Source organism: Xyrauchen texanus, chromosome 44, assembly GCF_025860055.1.
Source record: "Xyrauchen texanus isolate HMW12.3.18 chromosome 44, RBS_HiC_50CHRs, whole genome shotgun sequence".
Taxonomy (NCBI): Eukaryota; Metazoa; Chordata; class Actinopteri; order Cypriniformes; family Catostomidae; genus Xyrauchen; species Xyrauchen texanus.
In genome coordinates, this window is record NC_068319.1 from 20,899,278 (window position 1) to 20,919,894 (window position 20,617).

General features: G+C 37.2%; 1 protein-coding gene across 2 annotated transcripts in view; it reads left to right on the plus strand.

The window, feature by feature from the left end:
• The first annotated feature begins 880 nt into the window (after positions 1-880).
• Positions 881-20,617, plus strand: part of gfra2b (GDNF family receptor alpha 2b) — an 82,336-nt gene continuing 62,599 nt past the window's right edge. For both annotated transcript variants that reach the window (XM_052116706.1, XM_052116707.1), the window contains exons 1-2: positions 881-1,249; positions 2,287-2,601. In XM_052116706.1, coding sequence (XP_051972666.1) covers positions 1,198-1,249; positions 2,287-2,601 — 367 coding nt within the window. In that variant the 5' untranslated portion in view covers positions 881-1,197. The remainder of the gene's footprint in view (positions 1,250-2,286; positions 2,602-20,617) is intronic.

The window sequence follows — 20,617 nt, forward strand, 5'->3', positions numbered from 1 at the left end:
TGTGCCTTTTAATTTGGCATGTAATGACTAATTGCCATTCCAGATACTTACTATTTATTTATTGACTTGTCAATCCTAAAGAATAAGTAAAAAAGATGAGAAAAGAAGACGTAAGCTGCTTCAATGCGGGAGAAGTAAAACATAATAATAATAATAATAATAATAATAATAATAATAATAATAATAATAATAATAAAACCCCACCAGCAGTGCCAACATGTCAGATTTGTATAGTGTACACAAGCTCGTCGTCTCACAGTCATGACCGTCCAATAAGGTACGTCGATGCCCTTGTTGCACCCCAGTGGTCAGATTCGTGCTGTGATATGTGGAAAGCTGTTTTCATTGTGTCCGCTCTGACGTGAAGAGCGACAGAGCCCCTTGGGTCGGACATGTAACTTCAGTTCCGTGAGAGAAAATAATTTTCCTCCGTCACAGAGAGGACGACAAGTCGAACTGGAAGTGCCCTTTATCTGGTTATTTTCTTCAGTGTCATTGAGGTGATACACTCGGAGAAACTACGGACACAGGCACGCGCGTGGACACGTAGCTTGAGTGACGGATTTCTGATTAAAGTCAAGGTTGTCCAGCTATCTACACAGGAAGAATAATCTTTCTCACAGGATTTCACAGAGATCTGAACGATGTGTAGTTTCAACTTGTTTGAAATATGTGTCTGTACAATACAGTGAACATCGGGAGAAATGTGAAAGAAAACAACTACTTGTGTTTTATCTATATCCTATAGATGTTATTTTGCCTTCAAAGTGTTTAAGTCGGTAGTGCCGTAAAATTTCTGAAACGAAAGTTGCATATCTTCAAGGTTATCCAACGGTCGTATTTTTAAAACAGTACATTATTCACGTTTGTTAACGGGGACTACACGGACTCGTGCACTACTAAATCAGAAAAATGCTTCAACGATCTTGCGGAAAGGATGATATCTTGGGCAATTTCTTCAAATAAACATCCATTAGTAATTTTTCTCTAACTTATTTCTCAAAAGTTGCAAGTGGAGCTATTCACGCCTTGGATTTGTGAGGTTTCAGGCACATTTTGACTGACTGTTGGAAATGAACCTGTGGTGTGAAAAAGACCGTAAATAACCGTTGGAATTGTGCTCGAGCGTTCCGGAAATTATCTGCTTTAACGGCGGACGGACCGTAATATATTAGCTATAGCTCACTGGTTGTTCGTATGGGATATATCATGATTTTACTGAATATTCTCAGCGTCCTGTTTTTATTGGGTGAGTATTTAAGCTAATGCTGCATGACAGGAGGGACGAAAAGTAATAACCCGAGGAGAAAATGGAGTAGAATGATGAAAAGAATATATGGACAATCATAAATCATCGTGAGAGAGTTTCATATTGTCTGTTAAAGAGGCGCTTCTCAAAATGAACTTAAACTGATTCAATATTGGCAGCCTTACATACTTTGATAGTCTTTACACACATCATCACGCAGTAAGACGAAAGATCTAAACATTACTAAATTAACCTGTATAATACTAGAGGAAATGTTATTTTATAAAGAATCACATAAATGTGCTGTCCATGGTGCTGAAAAAGCGCGGGAAACTATTCATACAACGAAATTACGTTCTAATTTCCACGTTACTAGGTTATAATGGCGTTTTGTTGTGTTGTCACATTGCTTTAAAACGTTAAAAAAATATGTTTTTCTTCATATGACTCATCAAACTGATTTCCCTCATAGACCCATCCACATCACATTACGAATTTATTATGAAACTGAGCATGGCGCACGAGGCTCCGAAACATGTTTTCTTTTCTTTCTTTTTTTTCTTGAGATGAAGATGGATCGTGTTTGACATATGTCTTCAAACGTAACTTAAAGCTGTCATATCTAGTCGTTTTGAGTATTGTAATTCACTGCCAGCTGGAGTAGTTCTTTGCCCCATAGACAGGAGTCGCTCTCATTAAACCTCATTGCTTTCCCTTATTGCTTTAGGCATTTAGGTTATAAATCACTATGAAGAAAGTTTGGGACTCCATTTTAAAATGCTGTGGCAAAATAATTTAAAAAGGCAATTCAGATTTTTTTCCCCAAAAAGAATCATAATTTAAAATGAAAAATACCATATACCATTCCTACTCCAACAGCTGATGGACAGATGTGGTGCATGGCTATACAGTACATACATCAGATATGCCTGTATATACCCATTTCAAGGCTTTGGGTGTATGGCTTATTATTATTAAGCAAAAGTCTTTCAAACTGTCTCTTACCTAGTCTAATAATGCCCATGCCCTTCCCACAGATGAGGTGGTACTTTCCATGGCCAGCCATTCTGCCTTGTCAGGGCTGGAAACTCATGGCTGGAGAGCCCCCATGGACTGCCTGCGGGCCAGTGAGGTGTGCAACCAAAACTCACAGTGCAGCTCACGCTTTCGCATCATGCGCCAGTGCCTGGTAGGTCGTGACCGGACCACCATGCTAGCTAACAAGGAGTGTCAGGCAGCCCTTGAGGTGCTGCAGGACAGCCCCCTGTATGACTGCCGCTGCAAGAGGGGCATGAAGAGGGAGCTCCAATGTCTACAGAGCTACTGGAGCATTCATATGGGTCTTAATGAAGGTAAGGCTGCAAGGCTAAAAGGTGGACAGGGAGGTTGGCACATCATTTGGGATGCTGCTAAGGGTTATTAACAAGAGGAACTGTGAGTTCCCCTTCAAGTCGATGTTAGTGATTTTTTCCATGTTAAAATACTTTCTCTTATATCCGCTTAGTACGCAGAGAGTGAACTATAAGTAAGCCATTCGTTGGTTAATTCTTCTAAAAAATTTTAAACACCTGACAAATCTGACAAAGCAACAAGTTTGGGACTGTACCACCTTACCAATATTAACCCGCTTGAAACAGTCACCCAAGTACATTTGGTGATGCCAGTTGCACAGAAATCACACACTTCACCTTTAAATTAAATTAGCTATCAAAGAACATTGTGCTTCAAATGGTTCTTGGTAGATTCATATAATAATAAATGTCTATGGGTTGTTTTTAAAAGCGCTGCATTATAGATTATTTGCTTTTAACTTGGCGCAATGGAAAACAGCGTAGATTTAGGGCATTTAAACAAAAATCACACTGTTTTGTTGGTGTGTAAAGCTAACAATTAGCTTGATTATGTGGGAAGCTTGTACCTGCTCTCTTTGCAGTCAATTCAACACAGAGTGCTCCGACTTCTGAGCTGGCAGTTAGTGTTTGCCTTGGGGAGTATTGGGGAATCTTTATAGGATTTAAGCAGTGCAAATCGGCCTGAATTATAACCCATGTGCTTTGGCAGTTGCTGTAGGAGCCACAACAAATAGGGTCCTATTGATGGGAGTAATCAGAGAGTGCTTTTAAAGCAACTGGCCCTCTCAAGCATGGCATTTGAATGAGGCATTGTGGACTGCTGGGCCTGCTTACTGCCTGCTGAGGTAAGGGGAAAGAATACAATTTGCACAGCTTCCTTTTATCAGAAGCTATGTACAAACAGATTAGGTACTGTAGAAAGTTAATTCCATGCAAATGGGCCACATTATAACCAGTGATATTAGAGGAAATGGAGACAGCCACAAAATAAAGGATGCACCTGAAATGTTAGATTGTTTATGTGTGTTATAAAGGTACATTTAGAGAACTAAAGGGATAGTTCATCCAAAAATATGTATTTTTTCATCATTTCATTTAAGCTGACTGTTCTCAGTTCACGAGACTCTGTGCTGTCAGTAAAAGGTTAATCTTTCAACGTACTGAGTCATGTGACCAAACAATATGCCATCGATCACATCTGGTAAGAAACCTCATTACGTTTTTACACTGAAAGCTGTTTGAGTCAAAAGATTTGAGTCTCTATATTCATCCGAAATGCCATTTTTTAATTTTTAGCTATTTATCGAGAAACCCCACGCTGCTAAACACAATGTACACTAATGCTTGCTTTAGCACAAGGTTTTCATTAGAAATCCTATATTTACTCTGCATTATCACATTGAGAGAGTAAAAATGTTGCTTCAGAGGATTTATATGGAGTTAGGATGAAAATACAGTGCATATCAAGCTGTTCTGAGACCACTCCAGACAGATAGCATAATAAAGGATAAGTAATTATCTTAATAGGGAGCACGGGAGCATCCTATAGCTTTCCTATGAAGCCAAGTGCGTTCAATCCAACTTCCTATCAAAAGTTTAATTTCAGGCTGCAGATGATGTTTGAACCACTCAACATGTTTTGCAGACATGGGACAATGGTAATCAGTACTTAGATTCAGAATTTATTATGTTAAGTTTATTTTAACATGGTTGGCAGTGAATGAATAATGCTACCCATAACTTGTATCAGAATTAATTATGCAAATTTCTGATTGGTAAAATGCTTCAGCACTGGCTTTATCTTGTTTGTAACAAAAGTCAAATCAAGTCAAATAATTCTGATTTGAACAGTTTTTTATTTGTGCTTTTTCCAATGCACATTGTTCCTGTAATATCTGTATCATCTCAAAAATATGAATTACCAACACTCATGGAACCATAATGGAGAGAAATTTGACTTTCTATAGCTTGATATTATTTAAACAAATACATATCATTTCATAACTTATTCCCACTGTCCACATATGTTGACATCAATTTATAGGAAAACTATTTTGTCTAGAATTTAATTTTTTTGCATGTTTATTAGGTGCTACTGGTTACAAATAAAAAAGGAAAATGGAAAATGTCAACATCAGTCACGCTCAGGTCTTTTCAGCATACTGTTCTAGTCAGGGAAATAATGCCAATAATTTGTGGATAACGCTTTACCTTATTAAACTTAAACAGAGCCCCTTGACAAGTTATCTGTGACAAGTTATCTGATCTGACTTACTAAAAACCACAACACCTATCCATGCATATGTCATGGCCATGCTGTCTTTGTGGAGTTTGTGCTGTGAATCATATAAAAAAAAAAATCTAATTTACAAAATCTAAAACACTTTTATCAACAAGTTATCAATTTTTAACAATAGTAGGTAAGTACTCCTCAGCTGGCACATGCAATTGTAAATAATAATAAAAAAAAGTCACGTCCAAACCACACCCATGATTAGTTTTAACCAGTCATCAACACTCTTCGACCTGCAGATTTCTCCCAGGTCAAGAATTTCAGAGATCTGCACGAACATGAGAAATATCACCAAATGATCACCTTGGCACAAATGTCACAGCATTTCGTCATCATTGTTAGGCGAACTAAAAGAGGCCTGTTTGCCCAGTAAGTAGAAATAAGCCTTATGATGGAACGTTGTGCTTAACATCAATTTTTTGTATTCTGTGTAAGAAACAAAGTCATACACGTTTGGAACAACATAAAGGTGAAGAAGTGATTACATAATGTTCATGTTTGTGTGAACAAGAACTTGTTAGTGTGTTCTAGAAGTTGCTAGATACAAACACAGACTCACAAGCATTAGGTATGGTGATCATGTAAAACATATTCCAAATAAACTCATTCCAAATTAAACACAAAAACATTCTCAGTACCTAGACAAACAGTCTTTCTTTGTTTGCTCAAGAGTATTTCTCTACTGAAGTTGCTTTAGCACTTGAAAATGGTTGGACCCAGTTTGTGTCCTACTTTGGATGGCTGCATCCACCCTCATTAAGATTGTGCTCTTCAATCCACTACAGCTATTTTATTGTGCCGTTCAGGAAAACACAGGTTGTTCTCAAGTGGCGAGGGTTCATGCAGCAATGATTGTACATTGACAGAACTCTATCAAATCCACTGAAGGTCCACAATTGGCTATTCCAGCAAGCACACCCAATAATCACCCAAACTAAGAACAGCCTCATCACAGGTTTATCTTACTGTCATTCTGTTTGAATAGAGTGGTAGGGATTTTCAATTTCTAAAGAAATAGGCCTACAAAAAAAAAAAAAAAAAAAAACAGGGCAATCTTGCCATATTGAACTAGGATGTATAAAGAATGTGTAGAAAAGAGAAAACAAGAAAGGTAGACAACTTAAAGTTTGTGGCACAATATTGATTCACACAAAAATTAATTTTGACTTGCACTTTTCTTTTCTATAAAAACAAAAAAAAAGACAATATCTGAGTTAGTGAGGCATTTACAATGGAAGTGAATGGGGTGAATCTGTAAAATGTAAAACTGTTTCAAAAGTATAGCCACAAGACAGAAGTAATATACGTGCTAACATGATTTGAGTGTGATAAAATCACTTACTAACCAATTCTGTGTAAAGTTACACCGTGTAAGTTATAAATTATGTAATCATCTACTCACCCTCATGTTGTTCAAACATGTATTACTTTTCTTTTTCTTTCTTTTGTGGGACACATAAGAAGATTTTAGGCCTAAAAGGACTTAGCCTCAGTCACCATTCTCTTTTATTGCACCTTTTTCCATACAATGAAAGTGAATGGTGACTGACACTGAACATTCTGCCTAACATTTTCTTTTGTGTTCCACAGAAGACAGAAAGACCTACATGTTTTGGAAAACTTGAAGGTGAACAAATGAAAATTCACTTCTGAAAATTATGGATGAAAATAGTTCAATGTAATAAAAAAATGGTTACTTTACCTAATATTTGTCTGTGATTTGTATTTTTATTATGGTTAGTAAAGTATGCACCATTAGCTTAGCAACATTCAAACTACAAACTCTATTGCATTCAATTGCAAGTAAAACCTGTACAGAGCACAATTTGTGTGGCTGTCCATGAAAATGGTCACATATTGATGAGTTATGAGAATCCATAAGGGTTAGGATGCTGACTTAGAAGGCAACTGCCTATGTAGGCTTGGGCCGGTTGCACCAGCTGTGCGTAAATTAAAACTTAACCTAGTTGTGGCGTAAATGGGCACTAAGTCACAATTTATGCACTACTAAATATTTGAGTGTTGCACCATTAAACTTAGGTAGGACATAACCCTACGTATAAACTAAATATTTACGGAAGCCTCCGACCACGATTAACGGATGGAATAAAAAAGCAGTCTGATATTTTTACATCAATGAGCTCATGTTTTGCATGTCAGGCATCAATCATTTTGACATACAGTTGACATACAGTATGATGTTGACATTAACACTCATTTACATTCACGAGAGAGAGAAAAATACGTACTTTTAAGCAGCTCTTCAGCATGAAACTGATCTATCCTTGCAGTTTTCAGGGTGCGTCGCCCGTTGTCAAGTTTCAACACATTCAAAATATATATAGGATATTAAAATGAATAAACGTCTATTTTTTCAGCCTGTTGTATTAGTATTAATCACCACTCATTTATTTTACATACAATTCCTATGTATTGTTACTTACACAGGGCAAATATACTATTTATCAAATCTACTTTTATTATGTGTCGTATTTCAATGGGGATAAAATCTATTACAGCTGACAGTTATGTGAGCAAACAAGGTTTGAATATCAACTGTAACAAGACAGATTGAAGTTCATGGCTTTTTAACACTTCTGTGTACAAATTTTAAGGCTGATTATTGGATAAATACAGGTAAACGTCATATTATAAGACTCAGCATCACTTTACGGAGCGCTTAGACCCGACTTGTTAAGTCTTGCTTGAAGAACAGATGTTGAAACCAAATTAAGCACTGACTTAGTTACAAACTAGCTAATAGTTACTAAGCCCTTAGTGTGAACTTTACGCCCCAACTTACGTGAGAACCTACCCAGCTCACTAGGTCAGGGAATAGATCTATTGAAGTTACAAGCAAGTTTGTGGGCTTTTCCAAAGCATGCAGGAAGCTGGAGATATCCTCATTGTGATTCTGAAACAACTCCATGCTCTGTTGGAGCCTAACCCCTTCCACTCAATCGCTCCCTCTTGCAGTGTCAAAGCCCTCTCAGCATAGGTAATATTCAGTCTGATCCATGACACAGAGAGGCATGTTGTGGCATTGAAAGAAAATCACCAACAGGTGCTTTTGCAACTAGGATGTCTGGGATGTCTGTAATAGATTTAGAAACACAAGCCCCGGTTGTGCTTTGCAATTCACATGAAGCTCTCCATTTCCTCTAAATCAAATGTTGACCAGTAATAGTCCGATATTTAGGATTTACAAAACCCATAGGCATACAGGATTTGTGAGGCCAAATGTCAGGTGGAGAAAGCGGCAGCCTTGAAAAAAGATATATATATCATCACAAGAAATCTTTCTAATATTCTGCAAATGTCAAATGACCCATGTGTCCACTGAACCTCAGTCTACAATTGCTTTGTTTTTAAAATAACAAATATTTGTTAGTTGTACTTGTTCAAGTAAGCTGGAGGCCTTGATTGCACTGTCAGTAACTACAAACTAAAAGGAACGCTAATGAATACATAAAACGGAAACAAACGAAGTGATTATTTCAAAACGTAATGATTAGTCTGTGCTAATGGAAAGATAATGGATGCTGTTATAGCAAATAATTTAGAGTAATTAAGCATATTTGTTCTTTTTATGGAAGAAGCACTGCACTTTCTGCACTACATTTCTTTATATATGTATTTTAAACAGGTAGTTTAAATATAGTAAATTAAATATGAATATAGTTTTATATTATAAAAATATACACTCACTGAGCACTTTATTAGGAACACCTGTACACCTTCTTATTAATGTGATTATCTAATCAGCCAATTGTGTGGCAGCAGTGCAATGCATAAAATCATGTAGATATGGTTCTGGAACTTCAGTTAATGTTCACATCAACCATCACAATGGGAAAAAAAAAAAATATCTATGTGATTTTGAACTTGGCATGATAGTTAGTGACAGACGGGCTGGTTTGAGTATTTCTGTAACTGCTGATCTCCTGGGATTTTCATGCACAACAGTCTCTAGAGGTTACTCAGAATGGTGCCAAAAACAAACAAACAAAAAATCATCCTGTGAGCGGCAGTTCTGTGGACAGAAACGCCTTGTTGATGAGAGAGGTCAATGGAGAATGGCCAGACTGGTTCGAGCTGACAGAAAGTCTACGAAAACTCAGATAACCACTCTGTACAATTGTAGTGAGCAGAATAGCATCTCAGAATGCACAACATGTCAAACCTTGAGCCGGATAGGCTACAACAGTAGAAGATCATGTCAAGCACTTTATTAGGGCCATAGTGTAGTGTATTTAGTATCTACAAAACATGAACTGCAATAATGGAACACCACAAAATGCAAGTGTAAATTAAACATACCTTTTCAGAACCGTGTGAGATCCAGCTTGGGTAAAAAGACAGTAATACTCTGAACATAGTGAATTCCCCTTTGTCATGGTTTTAATGACAAACATTTGATTGCACATTTTTGCTTGCATGTAGTTTGCCTGTATCTCTGTTAGTGAACACTGAGGGTAATTATGTAATTAAAAGGGTCTGCAGCCTGTGAACCTTACCTGAGCCTATGCAAATTTTTATTATAGCTGTCCATGTTAATGAGGAGATTAAACTACAATTTGAGTCAGGAGACATTAGACTTTAAATAACAGAACACAGAATTCCCCCCTGGGATAACAAAGCCTGCAACTACTCTTTACCACTAAGACTCCTGTTACATCTAATACATAAAGCCTATATAAAGCACATTAGTAAACTGTTGCAGTGTGTAAATTGAGAATACAATTTACTCAATAAAGTTAGACAATTGCAGTTATTGATGACAAAGGTTTATAGCAAAAATAATTAAAAGTTTTATTTTTTCATAAAATTGTTATAGTTATTTGTCTGTTTTTGTCTGAGGTAAAACAGCTTGTAGTACATTAGTGTTCTTACCATGGAGACATTACCTGCTATCACTGCACTGTGATAATTGTCAGGAAAATAGTATAAAATGGGATAAATTAATAAATAAATTAAACGAGTAGAAAACCCTTAATTTTTTCAAAAATGAGTCACATGGATTTAAAAATACACATGTATTTTAGTCAACATGAAATCAAAATTTATGTTATTTATTTTCTTAAAGCATACTCCTTGTCTTACTACTATTAACCATAGCGCATTATTCCAAATAAAGAAAAAGTTTGTAATAATTTATCGAAATGAAATATTTCGCACTGCCTCTGAAGCAACTTTTTGTTCCACTAACATCATGAATCCCTTTAACTTTTCAACCCATTTCCTTTAAATACCTGATTCCATTCTGGCTTTGTATATAATGATCACTTTTAATTAACTAATCAAATACAGATGAAGTCCCTCCCTAAAATATTCTCCTTGAATATCCGGTTTCATTCGAAATAAATAAATCAGATTAAGTTTCCCACTGAAAATGCAGTCTCATTTGTGTAGTCAGTGATCTTCCATTATAGTATCTGCTCACTTGAGTAGTTCATTCAATAATTATTTTGGCCATCAATATATTGACATATTGTTAAAATGTTCTGATAAAGTACTCGAGCAACATTCTCATGAATTATAATGATTCATTTGCAACCCCATTTCAGCACTGAGTCAGTGAGACCAAAAACATTATTATGAATTTATCCAGCTTTGGATACAGCTGATTCTGTACTAATTACCCTCCTAAAGCTTATCCAAAGATTAGTATTAACCAACCAAACATTTTATATGAACTAAACTGATTGAAGGAAATTAACCAAGTACCGTATATAGTCCAAGATTTCAGCGCAATAGAGGAACGTGTTTTCAAACAGCATGCTTAATCAAATATCAGTGTAGTCCATCCTCTCTCAAAGCTTTAATTAAGCAAGCATGTAGATATGAGGATGGGAAAAGGGCAGAATTCATTAGCTATTGTGCACCTGGCAAATTGTGAAGCAAAGTCATTTGGTATTTGTGGATTAATGAATATGCTTAGGCTCCACAACAGATTTACTTTACTCCGTAGAGGCAATGTATCAGGCAATTGTTCTTTGTCTACTAATTGCATCTTTTGATTTCCACCAGGCACAACATGGGGGAAATGTAAGCTCAAGAAAATAAGATAATAGCTGACCCCAGATTCTTTGGGAGCGATTATCATAATAAATCATACCATAACTAACCATTTTTCATCGTACCCACCTTGAGTAGTTCACTTTGGCTTGAATATTCAATTTCCCACCACAGGCAAAATTAAAACTGTATAGAGAATTGAGGTCAATTGTTTTGACCTTCATAACTTGCATGTCAAAATCCAACATGATCACAAAGTTGTCAACGTGCTATTTCCAAAAGTTCCGATACCCTAGGATCGACGACAGTGTACAACTCACTGACAAGCACCATCTTCTATCAGACATGTTTGCAATGGCTCCAGCAAGTTTACATTTACACTGGTTTACCGACCGGGTGCACGTCACATCAAGAGACTCAGAAGCGCAATTCAGAGGTTGCATTTTTCCCTCTAACACAGGGGTTGGCAACCTATGGCACGCGTGTCAGCATTGGCAAGCGGAGGGGTAATCACTGGCACACCTGCAATGGCGAGAGAGGAGAAGCTGTTTTTATTCATATAAATTCTGAACCTGATGGCTTGCACACGAAAAGCGAGACTTGTCAGAATTTATTGGTGTTTAGCCTCCCATTCAGCTGATGAAAACATGCTGCGTGATCATGAGGAAGGATTACATAAAGATGTAGATTGGAATACAGGTGTGAAAAATGTCATATAAATAAGCCTGCTACTCTCTCACTGTTGCTTGCATGCTAGTGATTACCTTTCTGTGTGATTTTGAAAAATGTATGACATTATATAAGAAATATTTAAGATTCTACACAATTTCGTGATCTGTAATCAAATAAGCAAATTTGTTACATGAACTGTGTAAACTAATTTTGTACAAAAGGACAGGATTTCTTTAATTAAAGCACTTTTACAAAATGCCCTGTGAAAATTCACATGCAGGATCATGATTATATCATAATCATCGGGTTTTGCACACATTTCATCCATTGACCAGGAAAATAAAAAATGGCACTCCATGTCAAAAAGTTTGCCGACCCCTGCTCTAACATTACATTTTTACTCCACTAATTAGTCAATAAAATATGTATTCCTATTTACTGTATTACATTCAGTAAAGCTTTACAACTAGCTTTATAACTAGCTTTTGCCAACCACTCCTAGACATAAATGGAGCTTACACTGCCCTACAACACTTACCGCTTTGGCCACAGGGGGCAGTGTTTAAAATTTTGGTCAGCATATACTGATTTTTGAAGAGTCAACCTACTCTTTACGATTTCAATGTGAGATCAGGCTGGTAGAATCTATTCCTCGCTTTAAAAGTATACATGTATTGTACAGCCTATTATATCATATATTTTTGAGAAGAACTCAAACTTGCACTGCACTGGGCTATATTATAATATACAGTGAAAGTCAAAAGTTTCAGTACACCTGCTTATAACCATTGTTTTTATGATTAACATTTCATTGTATGATATGTGTGCTTATATAAACTGATAACCATAAATTAATTCAATTATTTAATAAAAATGTAAATAATGTATTTTTTATATTGTAATATATGTTTTAATTTTAAAGTATTTACAGAAACTTGTGTTGTAATGTAAAAAAAAAAATCTCCTTGGACGTCAAAATAGTAATTGCACAATGTGCAAAATGCATGATTTGGTAGTTTTGTGGGGCATGGCCATTGCTCATGATTCTTTGTGTGGAACGTCTGAGGAACTTCTTTTTAGGTATGTTGCTCTCTCTCTCCCTGTCAGTGTCCTCCTCATCTGACGTCATAATTATTTTAACTTCGAGGCACACACACACCTCCCGGTAACTTTCTAGGTAACGTTATTTATGCGGCACATGTGCTCGCTTTTTTTCATCCTGACATGATCTGCTCCTCTCATTAAGGTGACGGGTTTGGCTCCTATAATAATTATGAATACGGTACTATGGAAAATCAGGTTTAACAATCTGTGACACACGGACCATATAACTTAACGTTACATTTCCAGTTTAAATGCCTGGTGAACAAGCAAGCTAGCTTGTAAATTACATAACGTTAGGCTAACGTAATTAACGTTAAATATTTTCCCAAGTTTGGCAGGTCTGCGTTAAGTTAACTCAGTTCACAATTTCAACTTTCCACATCCACCCCAGCCCATTTACCTTTGCAAAGGAGATAAAAGCACCTTCCTCACTAGAGTACCCAGCCAGACGGAGGAAGAACGAGAGGGATAAAACCTATTTTGTGTTGCTATCGATTTGCAATCTCTTGAAATTATTGACATTATGCATTTGTCAATCATCCCCGCTTGATAGTTGGCAGAAAGAATCCAGCGCTATGATTGGTCGAACTCTTCTTCTTTTGCTTTTCAGCAGGCTAGATGCTGCTGCCTCTTGCTGTTAGACTTGAGTACTGCACATGCACAATTTAACAAAAAGGCTTCACCAGCTTTTTGCTTAGTTTAGAGTGACAGATCGTACCAGCGTAATTTGATGTCAAAATGCGTACTTGCTATGCAAAATGCGTACAGGTTGGCACGTCTGCAATTACTAGGCACAAAACGATTTATGAAACAACAATAATGGAATAGGTAATGTACAAAAAAGTTTGTGTGATATGAGCGTGAAGCAATCATCTGTGTTGCGCAACTGCTTTCGGGTCCTTGAATAACATATAACATGCAAGTTAATGCATCCGGTGGATTTTCTGGTGCCCTCCTAGGGTAAGATGGTGCCCCCCTATGGAGTTGGTGCCCTACGCAGAGTGCGTAGTCTGGTTATAGGGAGCGGTGGTACTGTCAACACCACAGAGGCCTCTCTTGCTGATTGTGATAGACATTACTCTTTCATTTTATGTACCCACCTGATAATGCATACTCTGGTCAGCCTGATATAGTCTTTCATTTAAATGTCAGCCTAAATGTGACTTTTCCTGTTTGCATAAAATCTAAAAACAGTGCATGTAGTGGCAATAATTATTCTTTGTATGGTTTCAAAAGCTGAAATGCTCTATTCAGTCAGCCCCTGTGCTTCTCAATAGTGGGTCTGACTAATGGATTCCTTTTATAAAATCATAGCAGGGAAAACATTTTCCTAATGACACTTACTGTTTTTGCTACCGCATAAGTGGTCATATAATAGAGTTACTGTATATGCACTGCTTATGCATATTTGGAAAGCTAAGACAAGAAAGGAAAATCTCAAAAGAGATTAATATCTCTCAATATCTATTTTTTTCCTAGGCAGCTGGGATTAAATGAAGAGCCAGTTGAGACTTTTGTTTAAATCTATAGAGGGCAACAGTGCTCGCCCACTTTTTCAGCTGTCTGGGTTCCAGAAGAATTTTTCCCATTCATTAAAGAGTTGTAAAGCATAAACAAAACCAAGCAGATCCGAGGTGAATCTCAACATTATAGACTTTGTTTTAAGGCAAAAAAGTATTTGAAAATCAGATATAAGACAAAGGTTCAAGTATGTGTACTTACCATCTTTTCATGATGGCATGGACTACTATCCCATGAAGCATTGGGAATGACGTAATTGATTATAAAAAAAGTTTGTTTATTGCTAAATATTTGGATATACACACATATAAAGTTTCAGAGTGCAGAGAGACCGACTTAATGCGTCATTCAGAGTGCACCATGGGAGTGGGCGGTCTTTCTGAGGCACGTTTCATAGGCATGTTGGCAGTGGTTCTCTGATTGGTGAAACTTTCTCTGCTGGATCATGGGCAATGTAGTTGTTCAACAGGAATTCTGCTATAAAAGACGATTTTTAAACAAGAAGTTAAAATAATGCAGAAGGATGGCTTCAACGAAAGCATATACCATTGATGAGCAATCTCGGAGCTCAGAGTAGGTCCGTCTTTAAAGTTTTATAAGTTAGCATTGAAAATCGATGCGTCTAAAGAAAAAATTAATGTGATTTTTACTTCTGGAACCAGACTGTTGCACTCAATTCTCTCTCTAGAGTTTCAGAAGAGATATCAACAATGCCACAGACTGTGATAAGATTTTCCAAAATACCAACATCTACAATCAAACATCAGAGATTTTACTATGAACTCAAATATTTCTCATCCAGTTCAGACAAATGATCTGATCTTGGAAAACTCAGAAACTGAAACATGAGGACTCCATTAGAATATAAATGTCATATTCTAGACGTCTTTAAAGTTCAAGTTTAATACGATAATAGGAAAATACAGAACAGACAGGCTGATCAGAGGATTTTTCAATGCTGTTACATCTCCGCCTCTTCTGAGGAGAAGACAGAGGTAGTTTAAACCCTGAGATGGGGGCAGTCTTTATCTGAAAGTCATGCTCCCCTAAAGAGTCTCAAATGCTCGTTTGAAGATGTTTCACCAACAAAGGTCCTGTCTTTGGAGAGGTTAATTAGAAATGATATGCTGACTTCATTGGGGACACAAAGACAATGTAAAAAATGTAATGGCACACTTAATCAAGTTTTTTTTTACATGTCTGGTGACAGCATCCATCCAAGATGAACTTAATATTCAACTTGGCTACCAAAAACTCACAACCCTCATTGGCTCCTTTATCTGCATGGCAGATAACACAACTATTGCCGTGACTGTAGAATATGGAAGAGTGTAGTTATTTTTAATACCCAATTTTTATTTCAATGAGATCTACAAAAGCGAAAATGTGCAGTTGTTGCCATAAGGAGCTATCTCTACCTGATCTGGTAAAAAAATTATGGACAAATCTCATTGATGTACTGTTACCCAAGGGTTCAAGTTTTGGCTGGTTAGCATGGTCCACTTAGCCATACCACAATATTAGAACTTGCCCTTTATAATCAGATTTTTGCACCCTTGCGAATGCTCTCTCTATAAATGAAGATAAAGTATATCACCGAAGCTGATAAATTGGCCAATATTCTGGATTTTTTAATTATCGGCATTGCCTGATGGCAGATTTGTTTTTCTTGTGGGTGCCGAAAATCGCCTGCTTGCATGTGAAGCCAATGAGACATATAAATGACCAGTCACGGTTTGTTTTGTTGTTATGTGCATCATGTCACTACAATATTAGGCCGGTGTGCATCAGTATCATTTAAACGGTCCGCATGTCAGAGCTGCGGCAGATGCCTTTGAGCTCATAATGTTCAAGTTTTTGCCAGTTTCATTCTCCCTCTCTCTCCACACCAGTTCCCTGTAACTTTTAACTCTTTTCTAATTAAACAAAATGTTCTAATAACATACAAATAACAATAAAACTAATATCATAAATACCATCTGCTAAAATGCACAAATGTTGTTTAAACAGATGCAATAAACCAACCTCACAACTAGAGCAAATCCAGTATCCTGAGGAGCACTCATTTATTTACCTCTAAAGCATGTATTCTATCAGCCTCTCCTCAGCAGTTCCCTGTCACTTTTAACTTTCTTTTGTAATGGTAAAAGGCAAATATCAATAAAACTTCTATTATATACCATTTGCAAATATGCAGATATTTCATTTACACAGATATAATTCTTGAACCTAACGAAAATCCAGTGTTTACTTCCCGTCGAGCACTCATCTAATATCTTCCTCTGAAGTGGGTATTCTATCAACCAGAATAAAAACTTCAGGATCAGGATCAAACGTTCCTCTAATTCACAAATCATGATGGTCAGTGGTCACAATCCAAGCAGGTGATCCAGGCTGTTTAAACTGTCAGGAGATTGCTGCTGCTCGCTGAATCCGCACGAGTGCGTGAGTGCAACCAAAGTCTTTCTAGAAAGTCAGTCCACTGTCAGCCATGTTTGGAACGCTCTCGGTAGGCTATTTCCAGTCATGACAGTGCAGCTTTTATAGCTAATGCGCATGCGTGTTCTTGAGTTGATTGATAGGCCAATGTCCATATCTAAAAGGTGATTGGCTCTTTTACCTGCAAAGTGGGATTTCCTTTCTACATCCATTGACCGTTGGCTGCAGTTGGGCATTCTAATTTCTCCCATTAATTTTAATAGAAGTAGCCCATCTCTGCTAAATATTCTCTGGTGCAATTTCAAGGTAAAAGCGCTTCACGAATGCGATAAGTAAATGTCTTATTCACTGTGCACTGTGCAATTGGTTTGATTCTGTATTTTTTGAGTAAATGAGATTGTTAATGTGGACATGCCATCCATGGTTGCTGGACTACTGTGTGTACTGTTTCCTTCTTCCTAATATTAACAATTTCTTCATGTGCTAAAATTTGATGACTAAACAGAAATCAGAAGAAACTGCTATCTACCATTTAAAACACATTATTATTATTTTTAGATTCTTTTTTAGAAGTTTTGTGTGAAATTGTGTAAATGTAGTGCTATATAAGTGTTTTTTTAAGCAATTTTATGTTTGTTGTTTACTATATTAAATTTGCATCTGCCTATCGGCCACCCTGCTCTCTGGATTTCGGCATTGACCACTAATGTCTACTACACGGCACAATGAATCGCTTATTTACACCGTGTCTATGCCTCGATTAAAATGGGAGCATTGCCATGTTGCTCATTTGCTATTTTTACGGCCCACATTGCAAGTAAGCAGCTCAACACGTAACAAGTCCAAAATAATTCTATATGATCGACTATACTTTTTGTTCTAAAACCTCTTTTCAATTGTCAGGTGAGGGTTCTCCAGCATTCGTTTTCATGTGCCACCACAAACAGAGGTGAAACAAAGCAATTTCTGGCATCAGACTGTACTTTTATAACATGCGCATTAAGATCGTTGTCATTTCTGATAGGACTATAGACAGGGTCATTTCTAGGCTTAAAGGCAAATTAGGCAGTCGCCTAGGGCTCCATCAGCTGCAGCCCCCGTACCCCTGGACTGACGAGATTACCAATGATAAGATCGATCTTGTAGACAGGAGCACCAATAATGAGGTTGCTACACAAGTCGGCAATTACACCCCATCAACAACAGCAATCTAGTCTAGTGCCCCAAAATTGTCAGAAACTGTGCTGCCTACAGATTAATATAAGCAACTCTGTTTCGCCATTGCTGTTTCATTGATCAAAGGACATGTCTGGGATTGGTTAGAATACTCAACTGCTCCAGAAACACATTGTAAATAGAAACCTTTGTTGCAACAGGAGTAGAATTAAATGGAATGCTGTAATCATACATTTTCATGATTATATATTCACAACAGCCATAACCACAATTAATTTCCTGATTAATTGGGTAGCCATAAAACATCATCTTGTCAAAAGGCTTGACTGAAAAATGTACATGTGCTACAGTATATTTCTTTAAATAAAATGCCACTTGTTTGATATTTTGTTATAAAATGCAAAGAATTCATACATTTTTAAGTGTTGGAAATACTTTTTGGGGCCACTGTGGTTGTAAATTCTTATAAACGTTTTATTAGTGCTATACACTGAGTAAAAATCCTTATAGGTCATTTATACGGCATAAAATATGACAGTTTCTGAATCTGAAGTCTTTCCAGCATCCCAATGCTGTGTCTAATTTCTGTATCTTGGGAGCTCTCTCCATCTGTTAAACTCTTTAAGTGTCCATAGACAGCAGTTTTTAACTGTGCAACAGACACAATCAGCAGCAAGGACAATGTCTATGTGGTCTCTGCATTGGTGAAGTGCAGTTGTTGAATCTGCTTACTTGAGTAACTCCCAGCAAATAACTGCTCTTTTGCAATCATCATGCCAGCATCTGTGCTCTTTAATGCCCTGCTAAAAACTCACAGTGTAGTCAAGTTTTTAAGATTACATTTACCTCATTTATGCTAAATGCATGCCTAGTACACTCCATGAATCTAACTGGGACAAATACCTCTATCTCAAAATTCATGTGACAACTTATTTTATACCACTTCTGGTTCCCTCCTGGACCTTTGCACTATTTACCCAAAGCAGGAGCAGTTGGGCTGGCATTGCAGAGTTTAAGGCTGTGTGTGCACATGAAGGTGGCCACAATGTAGCAAAGCTGGAATGCAGATAGTACAGAGCTACAGTGACACGGCAGATAAATTCTTGATCCAGGATAATCCCTTAAAAGAATGCCCAGCCAGGGATACATTTGGGGAGCACACAAAGGCGCTGCAGAGACCAAAGGGCCTCTGAGCCCAGCCGGCTGGAAATAGGTAGGAATGAGTTGGGGCTGATGATGTTGAGAACCCTGTTGGGGTGGATCACAGGGTGACGGAAGTGCACCTGGCACCACAGTGTGGAGATCTGACAGGTGAATGGCACCTATACCTACCAATGCACACTTGTAGAGGAAAAATTCACCCTGAATTGTAAATTCTGCATCATTTACTCATTCTCTTGTTGCTTTCTTCTGTGGAAAAAAGGAGATATTACACAGAATGTTAGTCTCAATCACCAGTCACTTGCATCGCACCCCCAATACATTCTATTCATGTTCCACTGAAGAAGGAAAGTCATATGCATTTGGAAAAACACAAGGGTGAGCAAATGATGACAGAATTTTCATTTTTGTTATATTATACCTTTAATGTACACCATGAATGCTACAGTACATGTCTGTGAAATTATACATAAAGTTATATTTTTTATTTTTGTTTGGGGTTTTTGATAGCAAACGTGGAGAGATGACTGCTCGCCAAGCTCTGAGACATAGTTGAAGGAATGTGGGGCGAATTCACTTAAATGCTGTGCGATGTATCTTTTTCATATTGCATGCATTCCAGTTTAACAAGGCTCTGCAATATCTACGGTGGTAAAATGCTGCACTATATGCATTTAAATGAAGTCATTATCATTCCCTTCAGAGCAAACACACATCCTTTCTATGTAAATTAGGCTTAAAATGGATACTAATTGACAGAAGTCTTCGCTATTTGCTTAGCGTAATTAACATTTACTTGCTATTTACTAACTATTACTGGCTGCGGAAAGCCAACATAATCCCAGAAAATGTACATGTTGCTACCAAATGTATCTGTACTCTGACATCGACCTCATTCTGAGTTACTTACAAGTGCCATCTCCCATCAGACATTTTTTAATCAATTCAAATGTGTTTACAGATAGCATGTTATGCAAGGAGCCTCAGAGACACAGGTTCTAGGTCCCATGAAATCCATGAAATAATCGTGTTCAGACAAGCAATAATAAGCGTTTTTTGGAGGTTGCATTTCCCCTCTAAAATAACATTTTGAGGGTTAGGGTATGGTTAATAAAACATGTATTCCTGTTGACTGTATTACATAATTTACAACTAAAAACAACTTGATTTTGGCGCCACTCTGTGGACACCATTTCACCGTGAAACTGGAGCTCACATGTGCCGTATGTTAAAGGACACTTCCAGCTTTAGTGAATAGAGTGGTAAGAATTTTTGTGAGCACAGACCAAAGTCAGCTGAAGAACTTCTGACCTACTGTCACAGTATTCACAGTGAGATCAATCTGGAAAAGCAGTGTTATTTTGTTTAAAAGAGATGGTTGTGTATATTTTCTAGTGGTAATTGCAGCAGCAACTTATCAAATGATTTTCAAATGATGAAGAACTGCTGTGTAGTTGAGCACACTTTTGACATTTCAAAGAGCCATGTCATATGTCTAAATTGCAGTGGTAATGTGATGCTGTACAGTCCCTGTAAAGCAGTGTTTCCCAAACTGGGGTACGTGTACACCTTGGAGTATGTGAGGTGACAATGGGGGTATGTCAATAAAATTCTGATATTTACCATTCTTTT